The sequence below is a fragment of the Lipotes vexillifer genome, unplaced genomic scaffold (genome assembly GCF_000442215.2).
Source record: "Lipotes vexillifer unplaced genomic scaffold, Lipotes_vexillifer_v1.1 scaffold147, whole genome shotgun sequence".
Taxonomy (NCBI): Eukaryota; Metazoa; Chordata; class Mammalia; order Artiodactyla; family Lipotidae; genus Lipotes; species Lipotes vexillifer.
The window spans coordinates 4,106,832-4,129,190 of NW_006778796.1; the positions used below are offsets into that span (position 1 = coordinate 4,106,832).

Consider the following 22,359-nt stretch of genomic DNA (forward strand, 5'->3'; position numbering starts at 1 on the left):
TAACTTCACTCCCAGTCTGGATAAACAGGATGTGAGAATCATTAATCAACAAATGAGGTAGAGAGGTAAGGAGAGACCAAGTCCTGAAGGACATTGTAAGCCATATCATGGTGTTTAGACTTGATGTTAAAGGCTAACAGAAAGTCCCAGAAGGGTTTTAAGGAAGGATGTTTGAAATATTTATCTTTTGTTACTGAAAATATTGTAGCTTCTGTGGTAGGAAAGGACTGGTCCCTTTCAATAGCATTTTTCATGTTACAACATCCAAGTTGTCAAGACATAAACTGTAAATTGTTTAATATCTATCTATCTGTCTGTCTGCCCATCTACTGAAAGCAAGTCCTTTCTCATAGCAGTGGCTTATCTTTCATTTAAGGCTAATCAAGTATGTCTGGGACTGTTCTCTGGAGGTAAATATTGTAAGTCATTGTCTGACTGGGAAAAATAAGGGGTTTCAGAGCCAAGTGTCCCCCCACATTAAAAAGCCTTTGTCTCTGATCTCCTGATACACAAATAGTAAATGAAATTGGTCACTGTCTGGACTAATCCACTAACATTTGAGGATACCAGGAAGGACTCTGATTACAGAGAAATTCACAACCAACATTAATCTGCCTCTTCCGGTCAGAAATTCAGTCATTCAACAATTATTTAAGTACCTACTATGTGTCTGGAAATATGATGATCCTGGCAATACAAAGGTGAGCAAAAACAGACCTGGCTCCTGCTTTCTTCAGCTTACTTGCCTAGATTGCACATTGCCAAAAGGTAAAGGGCAGAAAAAACACACCCTAATATTAAATTTGTAAAGAATTAACATAAAAGCAATTGATATAAAAGTTATATGATTTGTATATGAATGATATTAAAGTTCCTAGCCTATGAAAAATTCTATCAATGATCTACTTAGCTTTGGATATAAGCAAGGTCCCCACTCATAAAATAAGTAACACCAACTTGTCACCAAGAAAAGACTGACACCTAGAGATGCACAAAATTAAGGGAGTTCAGGGTGGATTTCACAAAACTCAGGTAAATGTTTTCTGGTGCTGACTTCTCCGTCTGGCTTCCACTTAAGATCACTGCACAGCCCAGGCCCTTCTCAGCACCATGCTTGAAACTATGGGAAGGAAGTTTACCAATTCCTTCAGCACACTTCCCTCCCAGGGCTACAGATGAACAACATTAACAGCCAGCAGACATTTATACAAGCCACTCTCCTCCTGTAAAGGGAGGAAGTCACACCATTTCCATTTTGTGCACTGATTTGAGGCCCAGATCCTTATCCAAAGCCACAGGAAAGTCCATGGGTGCCTCATACTTGAACTCAGGCCCCCTGTTTGCTGACCCAGCCCCAATCAGACAACCTTGTCACCTTGTCTGTACATAATCATCCCATTTCCTGCCTTGAATGGCTTTCAGCTGGAAGAAGAGTCAATTCACTCAATCTCCTTTTGCAGCCAACTTGCACATAAGTTGTTTTAAACTTACCCATTTGAAACAAATTTTATCAGTTCACAAAACCCTCCCATGTTGACCAAGACATTCTATAGTTAGGAGAGGAAGAAAAAAATATTAACAGGTATTTCATTTGTATCCAATGCCTTCAGATGGATTTCCTTTACATCCAAGCTGCTCTCAGTGAAGTCTTAAAACTGCAGACACGGGGTAACCTGCCCCGTAACTCCCAGGGTCCTGATGCACAGAGAGACCACACAGGATGTCCCAGAAAGCCCTGTTTCACAGCATTCCCAGATCACTGCATTGTAAAGCATTATCTGAAGCATGCACCTACTGAAACTGAGGTCAGTTTGGTTCTAATTAGAAGGAACCAAGTGTACAAACCCTGGGATAAAAAGGCTGTGCTGGATACAGCACTTAATACCTCACTCCGAAATCCTCAAACCCTTGACTAAGATGAAGAAACTGTAGGAGACACACAGATGGCCAACAGGCACATGAAAAAATATTCAGCATCACTAATAATCAGGGAAATGTGAATCAAAACCACAATGAGGTATCACATCACACCTGTTAGAGAGGCTATTATCAAAAAGACAACAAATAACAAGAGCTGGCGAGGATGTGGGAAAAAAGGGAACTCTCCTACACTGTTGGAGGGAATCTAAGTTGGCACAGCCACCGTGGAAAAGACTATAGAAGTTCCTCAAAAAACTAAAAATAGAACTACCACATGATCCAGCAATTCCACTTCTGGGTATTTATCTGAAGAAAACAAAAACACTATTTCAAAAAGATATATGCACCCCTATGTTCATTGTAGTATTACTTACAATAGCCAAGGCATGGAAACAACCTAATGAGTAGATAATTAAAATGTGGTGTATATATATGTGTGTGTGTGTGCATACACACACACACACACACACACACACACAGTGGAATATTGTTTAGTGATAAAACAGAATGAAATCTTTCCATTGCAACAACAGGGATGAAACTTGAGGGCATAAGGCTAAGTGAAATAAGTCAGAAAAAGATAAATACCATTTGATCTCACTTATATGTGGAAGATGAAGAAAAGAACAAAACAAAACAAAGAAACAAACAAAAAACAGACAAATCTAGCTCACAGATATTGAGACCAGATTGGTGGTTGCCTGACGTGGGTGGATGAGGGGTAGGCGAAATGGGTGAAGGGGGTCAAAAGGTACACACTTCTAGTTATAAAATGAACATGTCCTGGAGATGTGATATACAGCATGGTGACTACAGTTAATAATACTGTATTGTATATTTGAAAGTAGCTAAGAGAGTGGATCTTGCAAGTTCCCAACACAAAGAAAAAATAATCTATGGTGACTATTGTGGTGATTATTTTGCAATATATACAAATACCAAATCAGTATGTTGTACACCTGAAATTTATATAATATGTCATTTATACTACAATAAAATTTTTTTTAAATTTTTTAAAAAGAAACTCTACAGTGAACCCAGTAGTTGGTCAAGAAAAGATGGCTCATCTCAATAAACCAAGAATATGCATTGCTAGACTATAGAAAGCACCAGTATAATAGACTAAAAAGATCTGAGTGTCCTCAGAACTGTGAACTAAAAGAAAGAGTTTGAAGAAAACGAGACCACATTTCCAACTGCAGCAGAAAAACACACTTCCACAAAGTCAAAATACCAAGGAGAATGGAGGCAACCTCGTGGATAACTCTGCTACTTCCACCTCTGTATCCTTCCCTCTCTTGCCGTAGAAAAACACTTCAGTATGCATTCTGAAGATAACAGAGGCAGAAGCCATCTGAGGTCTTTATTGCCCAGCTAATTCTTTGAGTAATCCAGTTTGCTTTGTATACAGAAGCAGCCACTAGCTGTAAATAAAATTGCAACTTAGGCCTGACATGCAGCCATCTCTTCTGTTATTCCCTTCAATCCAAAAGAAACAACAACTAACATGAACTGAATGCTTGTGCTGGGCCAGACCCTGTACTAAGGGCTTTAGAAACATTCTTTCATTTAGTACCCATAACATCCATAAGCGTTGGGTGATACACTGTAGTATGGCTACACAATAGCAAACAGTAAATGTTAGTAATTGCTGTCCCTGCTGCTATTACTAAAACAGGCCTTACTCTAAAGAGGAGAAACTTGAGGCTTACAAAGGCTGTGCAACTTGCCCAAGGTCACAAAGGAAGCAGAGCCCAGATTCAGACTCAGTTCTTTCTGGCTCAAAAGCCTGCCAAGCATTTAACTGCTTTGGTATACACCAGTAGACCAAGAAATAGAAAATCACATGAAAGGAAGCCAGTGCACTATTAAACAGCACAAGTTTCTGCTGAAGCCTTGTAAAATGAAGGCACTGTGAGTAATAAGAAACTACAAAATGTCTTCCTCTTGAAAGCCCAACGCCAAGGGAAGAAGGGTTTCTAGAGTTCATCCTCCCCTAATTGACCCTTTATTAGTCATCAGCTCTAGACCACTTCACATCAAGCTGCTTGACCACCAGGACAGAGAGTCACTGCTTCATTCAGAAAATATGGATGCTTCCCCAGCTACAGACCACAAGCCCAAGATCCTTGCCCAGAATCCATAATAGTGTACACAAGAGGGTAACGTTCCGTCTCTGTTATTATGGCTCATCATAATTACCTGGAATAAAATAATAAATCCAGCGATGCCTATGGCCGTTGGGCATCTTAACATAAAAGAATGAATAATATAATTAACTAAATCAAGGCAATATGCTTATTTCCATCCCAACTCATTAGTATTAATTGATAGGGTTAATTCTCTTTTGTGTTTAACAGTACCTCCTAAAAAATAATTAAAAAAAAAAAAGAAGAGAAGAAGGAATGGAGGGAAGAAATAGAAATGGTAAGTAGACAAAAGTTCTAGGCCTTTTGCTAATTAAGATGAAATCATAAGAGATATAGCTGAAGCTCTTATCAGGGTCACAAAACAATGTGCCATTTTTTCCAAAAAGTTCAGGGATCAGTACATACAGCAGCATAAATAACGGTGAAAACTTAGTCTTTGGGTGCCATTTCTCAATTGCCTCAAAGAAATTTATAATCCTCCTTTCTACTATAAGTTTTACTTGTAAGAAAAAAAAGTGTGTTCTATTTTATAAACATAAGGAAGGCACAGAGAGTTCAGAACTCTCAAGGGCCATATGGAGAACTGTTGGTTTTCCGGATGGAGGAGCCTGGTCCCTCTATATATTGGGATTGTGGTTTCCATGAATGGAAGAAATATGGAGGATGCAATATCGTCATAAAGTAGTTCCAAATGTAGTTCCTAGGTGATCTAGTTTCACTTCTCTTTAGCACTAATCCCTTCAAACTGTGTTCATACTTCATGTGGAGTATTATTTTCTTCATAATACTGTGGAAATGGCTGAGAAATTACTTCCACTATAATACTTTATAACTTGTTCGTTAAAATCTTTCTTTTTTGTTTTGTTTTGTTTTTGCGGTACACAGGCCTCTCGTCACTGTGGCCTCTCCCGTTGCGGAGCACAGGCTCCGGACGCGCAGGCTCAGCGGCCATGGCTCACGGGCCCAGCCGCTCCGCCGCATGCGGGATCCTCCCGGACCGGGGCACGAACCCCGCGTCCCCCGCATCTTTAGGCGGACTCTCAACCACTGCGCCACCAGGGAAGCCCGTTAAAATCTTTTGAATAAATTATTTTTTGGCTTGAAATTTTTCATGCCTTGTTTCATCCCATAGATGGTATCAAAAAATAAAGAAAATTTCACACAGCTATTTTTCTGATACCATGAATGGGTATGAAAAAGACAGACAGTAACAGATACTCAGAGAGTGAATTGCTGTTATTGATGATGATAACAATTCAATCTTATATTTGAATAGATTTTTATTGTCCTTCAAGTATTTTTACACCTATTATAGACCAAGAGAAGACATCAGGGGTTGAGAGCTACACCATATCAACCAGATAGTTGAGAGCTGGGGTTCTTCCCCAGTGAAAGCCTTCTTTGTATGTCTTTTAGAAACAAACAAACAAAAAATAACTTAGCAATGGATTTTATATTTCTAACTCATAAAGATATACTTTTTTATGTAGATGTATAGATGTGTATACATGTGTATGTATGTGAATATATGTAAATTTATGTATTTATGTGTGTACATACGTATATGGATAGATATCAGTGAGCACAACTAAGGACAGTAAAAGCAAATTAGTTGAGAAAAGTGATATTTAAGAGAGGAAGAACTTCAAAATTATACTTCTTAAATTTCATCTGGGATCTGAATTCTGCACCATTTTACTTGTCCACCCATTCAAAAATCAACACATGTACTTTGAGCCCACATCATGAGTCAGGCACGGTCCTAGACACTGAAGAGACAGCAGTAAATAATTGATGGAAGTTCTTTGCCTTTTTGAGCTTATTCTAGCAGAGGAAATGAACTGTAAATAAACAAGTAAATTATAGTATCTCATGTAGTGATAAATGATATGAAGAAAAGTAAAGCAAAATAAATGGAGTAATAGGATTGCTATAATTTTAGAAAAGATGGCAAGTCCTCTCTAATAAGTTGACATTTTCTCAAAGAGAGAATGAAATAAGTGAGCTAGACACATGAATATCTGGAGGAAGAATATTCCAGGCAAAGGGCATTATGTGCAAAGGCCGTGAGGCAGGTGTGTCACTGGTATATTCACAGAAGAGCTGGAGCGGAGTGAATGAGGAAGGCAAGGTCAACGAAGGGATCAGAAGTTTAATAATGGTGTGAACCTTATTCCTAGAGAGATGAGAAGCCATTGGGGTAGGGGTGGTTGAGGAAAGAAGTAATAAGATCTGACATATTTTAAAGGGTGTGGACAATAAACTATTGGGGCTTATTTTAGCATATAGCACAAAAGTCAAATACCAATGACTTAAACACATGAAGGCATATTTTTCTATCACAAAAAGTACTTCAGAGGTGGGCAGCCCCAGGTGCCATGCTAGTATGACGTCAGAGTCCCGGGTTTCTTCCATTCTTCTGTTTCCTCATACTGTTTTTTGGCCACACCAAGGGGGATGTCGGCTCTTAGTTCCCATGCCCTTGCAGTGGAATCATAGATTCTTAACCACTGGACCTCCAGGGAATTCCCTATTTTCCCATTCTTAGCAAGTCAACTCATGGTCCAAGATGGCAGTTGAAAATGTAGCTATCACATTTACATTCCAGGAAGCAGGGAGGAGAAAGAAAGAGGGACAAATAGGGCATGCCTCCTACTAAGCCAGCTCTACTTTAAGAAATGTCCTAGATGTCCTGCACCACTCTTCCCCTTACATATCACTGGCCAGCTCTTAGCCACAGGCTATGTCTACCTACAAAGGAGATGAGGAAATATAGCATTTTAGCTGGGTACACTGCTGCCCCAAATAAACACTGGGGTTCTTGGGCTTCCCTGGTGGCACAGTGGTTGAGAGTCCGCCTGCTGATGCAGGGGATGCGGGTTCATGCCCCAGTCCGGGAAGATCCCACATGCCGCAGAGCGGCTAGGCCCGTGAGCCATGGCCGCTGAGCCTGTGCGTCCAGAGCCTGTGCTCCACGACGGGAGAGGCCACAACAGTGAGAGGCTCACGTACCACAAAAAACAAAACAAAACAAAACAAAACTGGGGTTCTGCTACTAAAGAAGACAAAAAAATTAGAAACATGGGAACCAGTTAAGAAGTTGTTTGAAATGGTCCCAGCCAAAAGTTAGGTTGAATAGGACTAGGTTGGTACTAATGGGACACATGCTGAAGATTCAGCCAGTAAGATTCACTGATGGATTGGTCATGGAATATAAGAAGAAGAAAGATATCTAGGGTGCCACCAAGATTTTTGGCCTGAGCCACTGGCTATTAAGTGAGATGGGGAAATTCCTCCCACATTGAATCTGTGTGTATATTGATGTCTACACGATCAAAACTTGTCTCAGGTACAAAGTACATGCTCTTCACCTCCTCTCCACTATCCAACTCTAATCTTACGTCCTGGACACTTGGATTACTTCTGTCTACATTCTGCCTTACCTCCAATATCACGTGTTTTAGAACTAGACATTTTACTCTTTTATATTTGCTCCCTAATTACTTTTTCTTTAGTAGTAATGCACATTATTCATGTTAAGCATTATTCCTCACTTCTTGTGTCTCACACAGAGCTCCTGGGCCACTTAATAAGCATTCACAAGTCATCTGTTGAACCAAATTTCATCTGTGCCCTTTCCCAGTTCTCATGCTTTCTAGAACCTATGACCCATATCTCTGTGATTAAAATCTTCCTTTCACTCTAGGCAACCCTGCTCCCTACCAACAACTCCTGTTTGTACAGAAACGGGTGTCCACCACTTATCCTGACGATCCTACCAATGGGGGGGATGCTTCACACAACAGACTTTCCCTCTCCATGGGATGAGGGTTAGCCCTTCTAAACCTAGTCACTTATTCTAAATAATGAGAGTGAAGTATTGCCTGAACAGGAACATTTAGGAATAACCACCACGGAAAGATGACAGCTTGGGGCAAGTATCTGGGTTACTAGGATCTCGAAATCTCCAAGAGTGGAAGACAGGTATCCACATACCTCTGCCCTTCCCTTGCCCTCTCTTCTCCTCTGATGCCTCTTCTCCATCTTCAGTCTCTGGCCCTATCGACAAACACCATTCCTTGCTGGAACATTTACCTGGAACTACTAGGATATCCAGAGACTCAGATGGGCTGAGTTTGAGGACTTTTAGCTGCAAAACTTCTCCCGAATTGTATCAATATCAGGCAAAGACCCTTGAGCTCCTGAAGGGCATCCCATCCTCCAACAGGATTTGACTCCTGTGGCGAGAATCCTGGTTAAAGTCCTGTAAAGAGCATCTTTTCTCTGAGCTGAGACTGGAAGTCTGTAATTTTCCTTTGTCATTGCCAGTCCTTAGGTAGCTGCTAGCTGTCAATAAGTCAGTACTTCCCATAGCCACTGGCTACACACACACACAACCACCACCAAAAAGACAGGTTAGGAGCTCAAGCTCACAGGCCTTTTTCCTAAAGGGTACTAATTAATTGATTTGCCTGAAATCTTCTCCTTGCTACCAGAGGGGAAAAAAAATAAGCTTGCAAAATAAAGAATGTAAAATTCCTAATAAGTCCACCTGTAAGAGATGCGTAGTAACACTCCATCAGTTTATCCTCTGCAAAATATTATATTCTCCCTCATATAGCCACAAGCTTACTTTAACAAGAACAAATGCTCCTGTAAATGTTAAATATATTTATAGTACAGAATGGTGTTTTAGTGCAGTTTTATAGATCTCCGTAACTAATCACACTTGCCAGTGAACAAGAGTCCCTTTGATAACCATTCCTTATTATCTGCCACTGAAGGAGGCAATGATTTTTAGTCTCATTTAACAGGTAAGGAAACAAACTCATGAGGAGGTAGAAAAAACTGACTTAGTCACTTGGTAATGAGGGGGAGGAGTTAAAATTTGAATTCTCAGTCTCTCCCCAATTCCCAGACCCTAGAGCTATGTGGCCGGTTTTGCAATAAGGAAGCCTATTTATATGACTTTCCACGGGACAAGGAAGTCAAAACCACAACAGGGTAAAAGCAGGAAGGCATTGCTTTCTTGGCAGGGAATTTCAAAGGCAGCAGCATTAACTGATTTCAGGGCCTTCTGCTATATTGTGAGTGCTGCCAGGGACAAGCATGAATACAAAGGACTTGAATAAAGAAGCATATTCCTGGAGAACACTGATCACCCTCTTGCATTTGAAGAATTAAAATAATCAAGCTCTGTGCTTTTAAGAGTCAAAAGAAAGGGCTCTCATTTTGAAACTTCTGACCACTTCTTCCTTTCATAGGGAAATCTCAATTTGGCCCGAGAATAAATTGTCAACCAAGTGCTGGAACTTATCCAAAAAGTTCCCCTTCCTTCTGCCCCTAAAATGATAAAATCATATATAATAATGCCACCCCCATCTCCAAACTCCACAAACCTTTCACGTGCAGGAAGTTGAGGATGCTGGTGTTGGTGTCCAACAGGAGCAGCTGGCCTTTCTCTACCGTGACGTTGTCGCCCTCTTGTGGCAGTCGCTCGGGAAACCAGCTGTGAGCCCTGGACCACCTCCGGCAGAACTGAAAGGGAAAGTTGCCCTGGAAAACAGGTTTTGTTATTTTGTTTTGTTTTGTTTTGTTTTCAAGCAGGATAGTCTGGGTGATCCATCAGAACAGAAACTCCTTAAACTCAAATTAATTTAAATATAATTTTAAACATCTCCATAAAATTAGTCACCCTCGTACAACTAACTCAAGGGAAAATATGGAAGGGGCAAAGTCGTACTCAAAGTTCTTCTGTGTTCAGCCTCTGGAATTCTCCAGCGATATGCTGGTAATACTTTCTTACCTTTTTGCCCAAGCACAGGCCGCCTTCTACCTAACAGATGGGGTCGATTCCATTTTTTATTTTTACAGATGTGTATTGAGTCTTGGACAAAAAGTCATAAATAGCCAGGAATAGAGAGAATTAAAGCATTCTGCTTGATGGGTGGCATTTTGCTTTACATAACTGGTACCACTTTTCACTGGCTCTACTGCCAAGTGTCCCTGTCTTATAGGAACATTCCTCTCTCCACGTGTTCAGATCCATCCTCCCACCCTGCCTCTTTTGATATTACTGATGTCTTTCCCTCTGTGTTTGGTGTATCCATGCTGGCAGTTTGTGCACAGGAAAAATGCCAGCTGACTTCAGATAACAACCCAGAACCTCTGAGGGAGGTGCCAGGAGCGGAACTGTGAGGTGCCTAGAGGAGGAAGCACCCTTGACCTCCCGCAGTCTCCCTCTCAGAGCTTTTGGCTTCCTGTTAATTTACAGTCACACTGAACTCACGTGGTTTTCAAACCAAGCATGTGAAAATCACAGAAAGCAGTATCTGGCTCATGCAAGAGGCAGAGAACAGGTTTAAATGTCCTGTGCAGCTATGGAACTGTAATTCTGATAAATGTAATGAAATCCTCTTGGACAAGGTGATTAGCTCAAGGTCATACAGATGACATGGGTATGCCTCTCTCCCAACAGTTCTTCCCACACAGATTCCAACCTAATGCGAAGCCCCAGTTCCTATAAAACAACTGCCTAGAAAGTCCTCTTGTGAGATGTCTGAGGCAGATGGGAGAAGATCATGAAGAAGGGGAGGCATGTTTATAATACCAATAACTGCACCTCCACAGAGAACAGTGCCCTGGAGTATTTCTGAGAGAGAAAATGGACAAATGTGTTGCCAGAAGTCAGTAGATTATCCAGGTGTACTGAGCCCCAGCTCACTAGTCCTGAGTTGTATACTGAACCCAATCACCAACAAGACTTGAGGATAAGGAAATGCAGGATCTTTTCATTTTCTGCATCTACAAAGGAGAAATAAGTCAGTGACTCATCCCAATTTAAGAGGTGGAAAGGCATCAGGCACAGTGATAAGCAGTCCCAGCACCACAGGAAAAAAAGAACGTGTGGTACCCAAGCATCATTGTAAGCTGTATGAACCGTGACCACAGGATGACTATCCAAACACTCAAAAAGTGGGAGAGAAGTTTACCTCTCCACCTATTTCACACCAAAGCTAGGCATGGGGAGGTAAAATTACAGAAAGGGCTCCTCATACGACTAGACATTCTACCTTCCTATAATCCTTTAATTCACTGCTGCAGAATCCACAAAGAAAAAGGGGGGCCAAACTGGAGTGGAATAAAGTGGTGAGAAGATGGACAAGACGAAAAGATGGTGAAGACAACTCCAGAGAAGGTGAACCAGATTATCTGTAAGTCAGCCCTGAGTCACTAAGACAAGACATGTGAAAAAGCCTGGATTTCCAGAAGGTCAGAGACGGAAAGAACTCCTATCCCTTTATTTTAAAGATGATGTTTCAGACAGGGTTTCTCAGCCTAGAGCTGTTTAAGGTGCAGATTCTCTCAATGCCACCAGGATGGAACCAAAAGCTCAGGGGGAGGGATCAATTAGGAGATTGGAATTAACAAATACACACTGCTATACATAAAACAAATAAACAACAAGGACCTACTATATAGCACAGGGAACTATATTCAGTATCTTATAAAAACCTGTAATGGAAAAGGATCTGAAAAAGAATATATATATATATATATATATATATATATATATATATATATATATATATATATATATATAAATTTTTTTTAACCACCTGTTACATTATAGATCTGTTTTTTGATTCTGTTCTCTAAAGAAAGTTATTATTTAAATTATATATATATATATATATATATCCAAATTACTTTGCTGTACACTTGAAACTAACACAACATAGTAAATCAACTATACTTCAATTTTTTAAAAAAACTTTCAGTAGGTGGAACCAGGGATCTGTCATTTTAATCATCTCCTCAGTGGCACTTCTGCATCAAATTTTGAGGACCAATTCAAGGCAAGGGCTAGAGAAGAGGGAGATATATCCAAAAAAGGAACTGGGAGGCTCCCTTCACACCAGGCCCTGAAGCTCAGGGAAGGCCAGCAAGGGTGTGTGGTTGAGCCATGAGGAGGAGTGAAGAATTCAGCAGCTTCAGCAGCTTGACTTTTTCTGAGACATGAGCCTCGTGTTCAGATCCAAGCCCAGCTACAGAACTACACAAAAAACCTGGGCTCATGACCCTCACAATGGGAAGATCTGGAACAACTAGACGTTGATTAGGTAAAAGGAAGTCAGAGGAGGACCATTCCATGATGTCTTCCCATAATTAACTTGAGAACCTTTCACACCTCAAGGTTAGCACTGATACCTATCATCTTAGCTCTGAGGGAAATTTAAAGACTTTCTCTCTGGCTCAGAAGCAGCCGTGTGTATCATTGGCTTCCTTCCCTGTGTTCTATCATCTTGGCCTGGCCGAAAAGCCTTTGAAAATTGCTATACTCAGGACCTTCAAGATGGCAGAGGAGTAAGACATGGAGATCACCTTCCTTCCCACAAATACAACAAAAATACATCTATGTGTGGAACAACTCCCACAGAATGCTGGCAGAAGACCTCAGACTTCCCAAAAGTCAAGAAACTCCCCATGCACCTGGGTAGGGCAAAAGAAAAAAGAAAAAACAGAGACAAAAGAATATGGATGGGGGGGCTTCCCTGGTGGCGCAGCGGTTGAGAGTCCGCCTGCCGATGCAGGGGACACGGGTTCGTGCCCCGGTCCGGGAAGATCCCACATGCCGCGGAGCGGCTGGGCCCGTGAGCCATGGCCGCTGAGCCTGCGCGTCCAGAGCCCGTGCACCGCAATGGGAGAGGCCAGAACAGTGAGAGGCCTGCGGACCCCCAAAAAAAAAAAAAAGAAAAAAAGAAAAAAAAGAAATGGATGGGACCTGCACCTCTGGGAGGGATGTGTGAAGGAGGAAAGATTTCCACATACTAGGGAGCCCCTTCACTAGTGGAAACAGGGGGTGGTGGGGGGAGCTTCAGAGCCGCGGAGGACAGCGCAGCCACAGGGGTGCGGGGGTCAAAGCGGAGAGATTCCCGCACAGAGGGTCAGGGCCGACCAGCACTCACCAGCCCGAGAGGCTTGTCTGCTCACCCTCTGGGGCAGGTGGGGGCTGGGAGCTGAGGCTCAAGCTTCAGAGGTCAGATCCCGGGGAGAGGACTGGGGTTGGCTGCATGAACACAGCCTGAAGGGGGCTAGTGCACCAAAGCTAAATGGGAGGGATTCCAGGAAAAAGACTGAAACTGCCTAAGAGGCAAGAGACCACTGTTTCTAGGTGCGTGAGGAGAGGAGATTCAGAGCACCACCTAAATGGGCTCCAGAGATGGGCAGGAGCCATGGCTATCAGCGTGGACACCAGAGACGGGCATGAGACACTAAAGCTGCGGCTGCCACCAACAAGAAGCCTGTGTGCAAGCACAGGTCTCTATCCACACCTCCCCTCCTGGGAGCCTGTGCAGCCCGCCACTGCCAGGATCCCGTGATCCAGGGACAACTTCCCCGGGAGAACACACGGTGCACCTCAGGCTGTTGCAACATCACGCTGGCCTCTGCCACCACAGGCTCACCCCGTATTCTGCACCCCTCCCTGCCCCCGGCCTGAGTGAGGCAGAGCCCCCTAATCACCCGCTCCTTTAACCCCCTCCTATCTGGGTGAAGAACAGATGCCAGAGGGCGACCTACACACAGAGGCAGAGCCAAATCCAAAGCTGAACACCAGAAGTTGTGTGAACAAAGAAGAGAAAGGGAAATCTCTCCCAGAAACCTCAGGATCAGTGGATTAAAGCTCCACAATCAACTTGATGTACCTGCATCTGTGGGATACCTGAATAGACAACGAATCATCCCAAACTTGAGGCGGTGGACTTTGAGAGCAACTGTAGACATGGGGTTTGCTGCCTGCAACTGACTAGATTCTGATTTATATGTTTATCTTAGCTTAGTTTTTAGTGCTTGTTATCACTGGTGGATTTGTTTATTGGTTTGGTTGCTCTCTTTTTTTATTTTTATTTTTTTATTACTTTTTTATTTTAATATATATTTTTAAATTTTTTATTTTAATAACTTTATTTATTTTATTTTTCTTTCTTTCTTTTTTTTCTCCCTTTTCTTCTGAGCTGTGTGGCTAACAGGGTCTTGGTGCTCCAGTCAGGTGTCAGGCCTGGGACTCTAAGGAGGGAGAGCTGAGTTCAGGACATTGGTCCACCAAAGACCTCCCGGCCCCATGTAATATCAGTCAGCGAGAGCACTCCCAGAGATCTCCAACTCAACGCTAAGGCCCTGCTCAACTCAACAACCAGCAAGCTCCAGTGCTGGACACCCCATGCCAAACAACTAGCAAGACAAGAACACAACGCTACCCATTAGCACAGAGGCTGCCTAAAATCATACTAAGTTCACAGACACCCCAAAACACACCACCAGAAGCAGTCCTTCCCACCAGAAAGACAAGATCCAGGCTCATCCACCAGAACACAGGCACCAGTCCCATCCACCAGGACACCTACACAATCCACTGAACTAACCTTACCCACTAGAGGCAGACAGCAAAAACAATGGGAACTATGAACCTGCAGCCTGTGAAAAGGAGACCCCAAACACAGTAAGTTAAGCAAAATGAAAAGACAGAGAAATACGCAGCAGACGAAGGAGCAAGGTAAAAACTCACCAGACCAAACAAATGAAGAGGAAATAGGCAGTCTACCTGAAAAAGAATTCAGAGCAATGAGAGTAAAGATGATCCAAAATCTTGGAAATAGAATGGAAAAAATACAAGAAACATTTAACAGGGACCTAGAAGAACTAAAGAGCAAACAAACAATGATGAACAACACAATAAATGAAATTAAAAATTCTCTAGAAGGAATCAATAGCAGAATAACTGAGGCAGAAGCACAGATAAGTGACCTGGAAGATAAAATAGTGGAAATAACTACCACAGAGCAGATTAAAGAAAACGAATGAAAAGAACTGAGAACAGTCTCAGAGACCTCTGGGACAACATTAATCACACCAACATTCGAATTATAGGGGTCCCAGAAGAAGAAGAGAAAAAGAAAGGGACTGAGAAAATATTTGAAGAGATTATAGTTGAAAACTTCCCTAATATGGGAAAGGAAATATTCAATCAAGTCCAGGAAGTGCAGAAAGTCCCATACAGGATAAATCCAGGGAGAAACATGCCAAAACACATATTAATCAAACTACCAAAAATTAAATACAAAGAAAAAATATTAAAAGCAGCAAGGGAAAAACAACAAATAACACACAAGGGAATCCCCATAAGGTTAACAGCTGATCTTTCAGCAGAAACTCTGAAAGCCAGAAGAGAGTGGCAGGACATATTTACAGTGATGAAGGGAAAAACCTACAACCAAGATTACTCTACCCAGCAAGGATCTCATTCACATTCAACGGAGAAATTAAAACCTTTACAGACAAGCAAAAGCTAAGAGAATTCAGCACCACCAAACCAGCTTTACAACAAATGCTAAAGGAACTTCTCTAGACAAAAAAACAAGAGAAGGAAAAGTCCTATAATAACGAACCCAAAACAATTTAGAAAATGGGAAGAACATACATCTCAATAATTACCTTAAATGTAAATGTATTAAATGCTCCAACCAAAAGACACAGACTGGTTGAATGGATACAAAAACAAGACCCGTATAAATGCTGTCTACAAGAGACCCACTTTAGACCTAGCGACACATATAGAATGAAATTGAGGGGATGGAAAAAGATATTCCATGCAAATGGAAATCATGAGAAACCTGGAGGAGCAATTCTCATATCAGACAAAACAGACTTTAAAATAAAGACTATTACAAGAGACAAAGACTGACACCACATAATGATCAAGGGATTGATCCAAGAAGGAGATATAACAATTGTAAATATTTATGCACCCAAATAGGAGCACCTCAATACATAAGGCAAATACTAATAGCCATAAAAGGGGAAATCGACAGTAACACAATCATAGTAGGGGACTTTAACACCCCACTTTCACCAATGGACCACCAAAATGAAAATAAATAAGGAAACACAAGCTTTAAATGATACATTAAGCAAGATGGACTTAATTGATATTTATAGGACAGTCCATCCAAAAACAACAGATACACTTCCTTCTCAAGTGCTCATGGAACATTCTCCAGGATAGATCATACCTTGGGTCACAAATCAAGCCTTGGTAATTTAAGAAAACTGAAATCGTTTCAAGGATCTTTTCTGACTACAATGCTATGAGACTAGATATCAATTACAGGAAAAAAACTGTAAAAAATACAAACCCATGGAGGCTAAACAATACACTACTAAATGACAAAGAGATCACTGAGGAAATCAAAGAGGAAATCAAAAAATACCTAGAAACAAATGACAATGAAAACAAGATGGCCCAAAACCTATGGGATGCAGCAAAAGAAGTTCTAAGAGGGAAGTATAGCAATATAATCCTACCTCAAGAAACAAGAAAAATCTCAAGCAACCTAACCTTACACCTAAAGCAATTAGAGAAAGAAGAACAAAAAATACCCAAAGGTAGCAGAAGGAAAGAAATCATAAAAATCAGATCAGAAATAAATGAAAAAGAAATGAAGGAAATGACAGCAAAGATCAATAAAACTAAAAGCTTCTTCTTTGAGAACATAAAATTCATAAATCATTAGCCAGACTCATCAAGAAAAAAAGAGAGAAGACTCAAATCAGTAGAATCAGAAATAAAAAAGAAGTAACAACTGACACTGCAGAAATATAAAGGATCATGAGAGATTACTACAAGCAACTCTATGCCAATAAAATGGACAACCTGGAAGAAATGGACAAATTCTTAGAAAAGCACAACCTTCAGAGATTGAACCAGGAAGAAATAGAAAACATAAACAGACAAATCACAAGCACTAAAATTGAAACTGTGTTTAAAAATCTTCCAACAAACAAAAGCCCAGGACCAGATGGCTTCACAGGTGAATTCTATCAAACATTCAGAGAAGAGCTAACACCCATCCTTCTGAAAATCTTCCAAAATGTAGCGGAGGAAGGAACACTCCCAAACTCATTCTACAAGGACACCATCACCGTGATACCAAAACCAGACAAAGATGTCACACACAAAAGAGAAAACAACAGGCCAGTATCACTGATGAACATAGATGTAAAAATTCTCAACAAAATACTAACAAACAGAATCCAGCAGATCATTCAAAGGATCATACACCATGATCAAGTGGGGTTTATCCCAGGAATGCAAGGATTCTTCAATATATGCAAATCAATCAATCTGATACACCATATTAACAAATTGAAGGAGAAATATCATATGATAATCTCAATAGATGCAGAAAAAGCTTTCAACAAAATTCAACACCCATTTGTGTTTAAAAAGACTCTCTGGGCTTCCCTGGTGGCGCAGTGGTAGAGAATCTGCCTGCTAATGCAAGGGACACAGGTTCGAGCCCTGGTCTGGGAGGATCCCACATGCCACGGAGCAACTGGGCCCGTGAGCCACAACTACTGAGCCTGCGCGTCTGGAGCCTGTGCTCCGCAACAGGAGAGGCCATGATAGTGAGAGGCCCATGCACCGCAATGAAGAGTGGCCCCCGCTTGCCACAACTAGAGATAGCCCTCGCACAGAAACGAAGACCCAACACAGCAAAAATAAATAAATAAATAATAAACTCCTACCCTCAACATCTTCTTTAAAAAAAAAAAAACAACTCTCCAGAAGGTAGGCATAGAGGGAACTGACCTCAACATAATAAAGGCCATATATGACAAACCCACAGCCAACATCGTTCTCAATGGGGAAAAACTGAAACCATTTCCACTAAAATCAGAACAAGACAAGGTTTCCCACTCTCACCACTGTTATTCAACATAGTGTTGGAAGTTTTAGCCACAGCAATCAGAGAAGAAAAAGAAATAGAAGGAATCCAAATATGAAAAGAAGAAGTAAAGCTGTCACTGTTTGCAGATGACATGACACTATACATAGAGAATCCTAAAGATCCCACCAGAAAACTACTAGAGCTAATCAATGAATTTCATGAAGTAGCAGGATACAACATTAATGCGCAGAAATCTCTTGCATTCCCATGTAATTATGATGAAAAATCTGAAAGAGAAATTAACAAAACCCTCCCATTAACCACTTCAACAAAAAGAATAAAATATCTAGGAATAAACCTACCTAAGGAGACAAAAGACCTGTATGCATAAAACTATAAGACACTGATCAAAGAAATTAAAGTGATACAAACAGATGGAGAGATATACCATGTTCTTGGATTGGAAGAATCAACATTGTGAAAATGACTATACTACCCAAAGCAATCTACAGATCCAACGCAATCCCTATCAAACTACCAATGTCATTTTTCACAGAACTAGAACAAAAAATTTCACAATTTGTATGGAAACACAAAAGGCCCCAAATAACCAAAGCAATCGTGAGAAAGAAAAACGGAGCTGGAGGAATCAGGCTCCCTGACTTCAAACTATACTACAAAGCTACAGTAATCAAGACAGTATGGTACTGGCACAAAAACAGAAAGATAGATCAATGGAACAGGATAGAAAGCCCAGAGATAAACCCACACATATATGGTCACCTTATCTATGATAAAGGAGGCAAGAATATACAATGCAGAAAAGACAGTCTCTTCAATAAGTGGTGCTGGGAAAACTGGACAGCAACATGTAAAAGAAAGAAATTAAAACACTCCCCAACACCATACACAAAAATAAGCTCAAAATGGATTAAAGACCTAAATGTAAGGCCAGACACTATCAAACCTTAGAGGAAAACATAGGCAGAACACTCTATGACATAAATCACAGCAAGATCCTTTTTGACCCACCTCCTAGAGAAATGGAAATAAAAACAAAAATAAACAAATGGGACCTAATGAAACTTAAAAGTTTTTAGGGCTTCCCTGGTGGCACAGTGGTTGAGAGTCCGCCTGCCGATGCAGGGGACACGGGTTCGTGCCCCGGTCCGGGAAGATGCCACATACCGTGGAGCAGCTGGGCCCGTGAGCCATGGCCACTGAGCCTGCGCGTCCGGAGCCTGTGCTTCACAATGGGAAAGGCCACAGCAGGGAGAGGCCCGCGTACCACAAAAATATATATATATATATATCTCCATAATTTCAAGTTATCAGGGAATTCATGGTTACATGTGTGCTGCCATAAGAATTGTAGCTCTACATTTTCATAGTTGACACAATGGTAGTATAATTCTATTCCACAGGCCTCCTAGAGCAATAACCCCATGAGATAGAGGAGGTGGCCCACTTTCCAACATCTTTATCCTTCGGTTCCTTCAATTTGATCCAATCAAGCAAACAAGAATGCTGACAGCATCACTAAAAAGACTTCTTGTCCATATATTCGAAAGCCTCTCAGTTGATACCAATGTAATGTTTTGGTGCAAGCCATGCTCTGTATCACCAACTCAGCTCCCAGGTCAACGCAAGTTTCACTTTCACCAAATAACAGGTCTTTCCACCACAGTTCCCAAGGTGTTCGGCCTTTAGCTCTAGTTTTCTTCTTCAAGATAAACAAATCACTCATTCCCATTCTGCAGATGAAGAAAATCATCTCCCTATGGGCATATGGGGGTGGAGTAAAAATAGACTTGGGAACTATCCAGAACACGCCCTCATTTTTACCTTAGAACATACAGCCCCAAATAAACCAAAACAGAAACCAAAAAACAAAACAAAACACAAGCAAAAACTTTTCTGGCTCAGCGAGAAGCTTATTCAATTTGTTTTCTTCTTACAGCTTGTCAGCACTTCTCTGAACTTCAGGAATGTGCAGTGTCTGCAAATCTTACGTGTCACCTTAAATGTACTTGCAGTACCACCAGAGTTATCTTGAAAGAAAACACTGATCAGCAAGGTGGAACACCAGGCAAAGCAAAGACCTATTTGCAAGCATCTGTGTTAAGCCAGGGCTGTGGAGAAGGTAGAGTGTGGGGGTCTTTCTAGTCACAGTGCCTCCTAGATGACAAAGATAAGGAGGAACTATTTTGACACCTCCCCAGAATGCCTGCTTCAGCAAACAAGCCCTGGAAATAGGAAAAGCCGAGTCCCTGTCACCAACGCTCTCTCCACCCTTTACACTGCTCTGTTTTCTCCAAAGAACTTATCATCACTAAAACACTGTGTATTGTTTATAGTCAGTCAAGTCCCAGTGGAATGTAAGCTTCATGAGAGTTTCTTGGTTTTCTGCTGTATCCCAGTACCTACAACAATGCCTGGCCACATGGTCGGTACCCCCCAAAATGTGTTTGAATGAAGTCAACTCTTATGTGGGCTCATAATCACTATGCCATAATTCAAAGTATTGTTTTAATAACTAAAAGAATTTGATATGACACTGCAATTTTTTTTTAATTTTTTCAGTGCTCTTTTACATAGAAATGTTTTTAATTCTTATGAAACCAAATGTACTGATCTTTTTTTGTAACATCCTCCATTCTTTTACACATAAGACTCCCTTCTTTCATTCTGACACAAATAGCACTTATATGTTCTTCTTGATTTGTAGGGTTTTATATTCGCATGTTAATCCTCAACTAATTTAGAATTTACGTTGGTGGGAAGTTTTCCATTTTTCCTTATTTTTTATCTTTGCTTTGTTCCCCCCCACCCCAAATATAATGAAATATCTTTATACCATTTATTAAACAATAGAGTCTTGGTTATTTTCCTAATTATATTATAATGTTGGGTGGTATTTAGCATGTTGGCCAGTTAAATTCCTAAACCTTTCCTGTATGAGCTAGTGCAAAGGTATTTCTTTTAGATACATGTAACTTCATCCTTGCTCTTAAGGTGCTCATGTTATCCCTGAAAAAAAAGACAAATAGCCAGGTAATTAAATATAAAGTGTGATTAATTCAATAATTAAAGGCATAAGCAAGGTACTATGTGAGTTCAGAAAATTAGATGGCTAACTCTAGTAGAGACCACCTTACAGATGAAAGCCTGTGCATTACTTTTCTTTTTTTCAATCTGGACACTACACATGAATCAACACAGGCTGAGATTATTGCAGCTGATTATGAAACCTAAAAATGCTCGTTGTAGGAAAAGTCAACCATCTACAAATCCAGGATTACAAATAGAGCCCCTGACCTCTAATCCAATAACTCCTTAGGGAACAAAAAGGAAATTAAATTAGTTTGGCATAATTTGTTCTTACCGAGCTCATGCTGGCTCTAAGTGATCACTTTCTTTTCTCGGTGACTATAAACCCTTCACCATGATGAGATAACATGAGGAAGTCCCCCTCTGTTGCCTGGCACATTGACTACTCAAGGAAATGTCAGTAACGCCTCCTGCCAGCCACAAGGGCCCAATTCACATTTATGCTTTGTCCCTGTTAGAAAACCGGGCAGTTCACTAGCTTCTCTCTCCCTTCTGTGCACATCCTATATGCCATGATTTCTCTAAGAATATTGATGTTAGCTCAGTGCTTCATCCATGTAAGTTATTTTAGCACTCTTGAGCTTCAGGAACTAGTACAGTCTGCAAACAGAACAAATTTACAGAACCTTTCCTCATCTTCTCTTCCATTCAAAGCTTCAAATCTCCTCAGATAATGTCTCTTCTGAATTATAAGCCTGAAGATCATTCCACAACCCAGTGCCTCCAATGTCCCAGGCACAGTGCTAGAAATTTGACTTCTGGTATCACTAATCCTCACAAGTGAAAAACCTACGCATTACCCTCTCTACTTTAAATTTTTTTAATGTGAAATTCTAAAATTTACTCATAATGACTAACATTTTTGAGTGCACTTAACAGTATAATACATATATACATTATACTTATGTAATACATATGTACATACATATATACATTATCTGTATATGCAAAACTGAATCACTTTGCTGTACAGCATAAATTAACACCACATTGTAAATCAACTATACCTCAATAAAATTTTTAAAAAACAGGTATTTTCTTAGTCATCACAGACACTTTTGAGCCTCCTTGCCTGGAACTATGGAGCAGATGGATGTCTGGATTCAACAAATATTTATTGAGCACAAAACAAAACAAATCCCTGATCTCAGGAAGCTTATATCTTAGGGAGATAAAGTTAAATAAATAAAACAAAAAATGTGCTCTGAAAAGAAAAAGCAGGGGGAAGTGCAGCAGAAGTGTCAGAGTGGGAGGAGCTATTTCATATGGAGTGATCAGGGACCAGCCCCTCTGATAAAGGATCGGAGCAGAGGTGGATGGAGTGTGAGCCAGAGGTACTCTGAGAAATGAGATGTGTGAAATGCTGCAGGCTCAGCAAGGAGCCCAGAGAGGGCAGCCGGGCCCAGAGGCAGGAAGGCTGCACAGCTCTTCAGTCTTCCTGCTGAAGG

The 22,359-nt window shown here is 40.9% G+C and overlaps 1 protein-coding gene across 1 annotated transcript in view; it reads right to left on the reverse strand.

Moving 5' to 3' along the window:
* The window catches only part of PKHD1 (PKHD1 ciliary IPT domain containing fibrocystin/polyductin), a 433,351-nt gene that overhangs the window by 288,003 nt on the left and 122,989 nt on the right, over window positions 1–22,359 (reverse strand). The window contains exon 35 of the mRNA XM_007451921.1: window positions 9,470–9,626. Coding sequence (XP_007451983.1) covers window positions 9,470–9,626 — 157 coding nt within the window. The remainder of the gene's footprint in view (window positions 1–9,469; window positions 9,627–22,359) is intronic.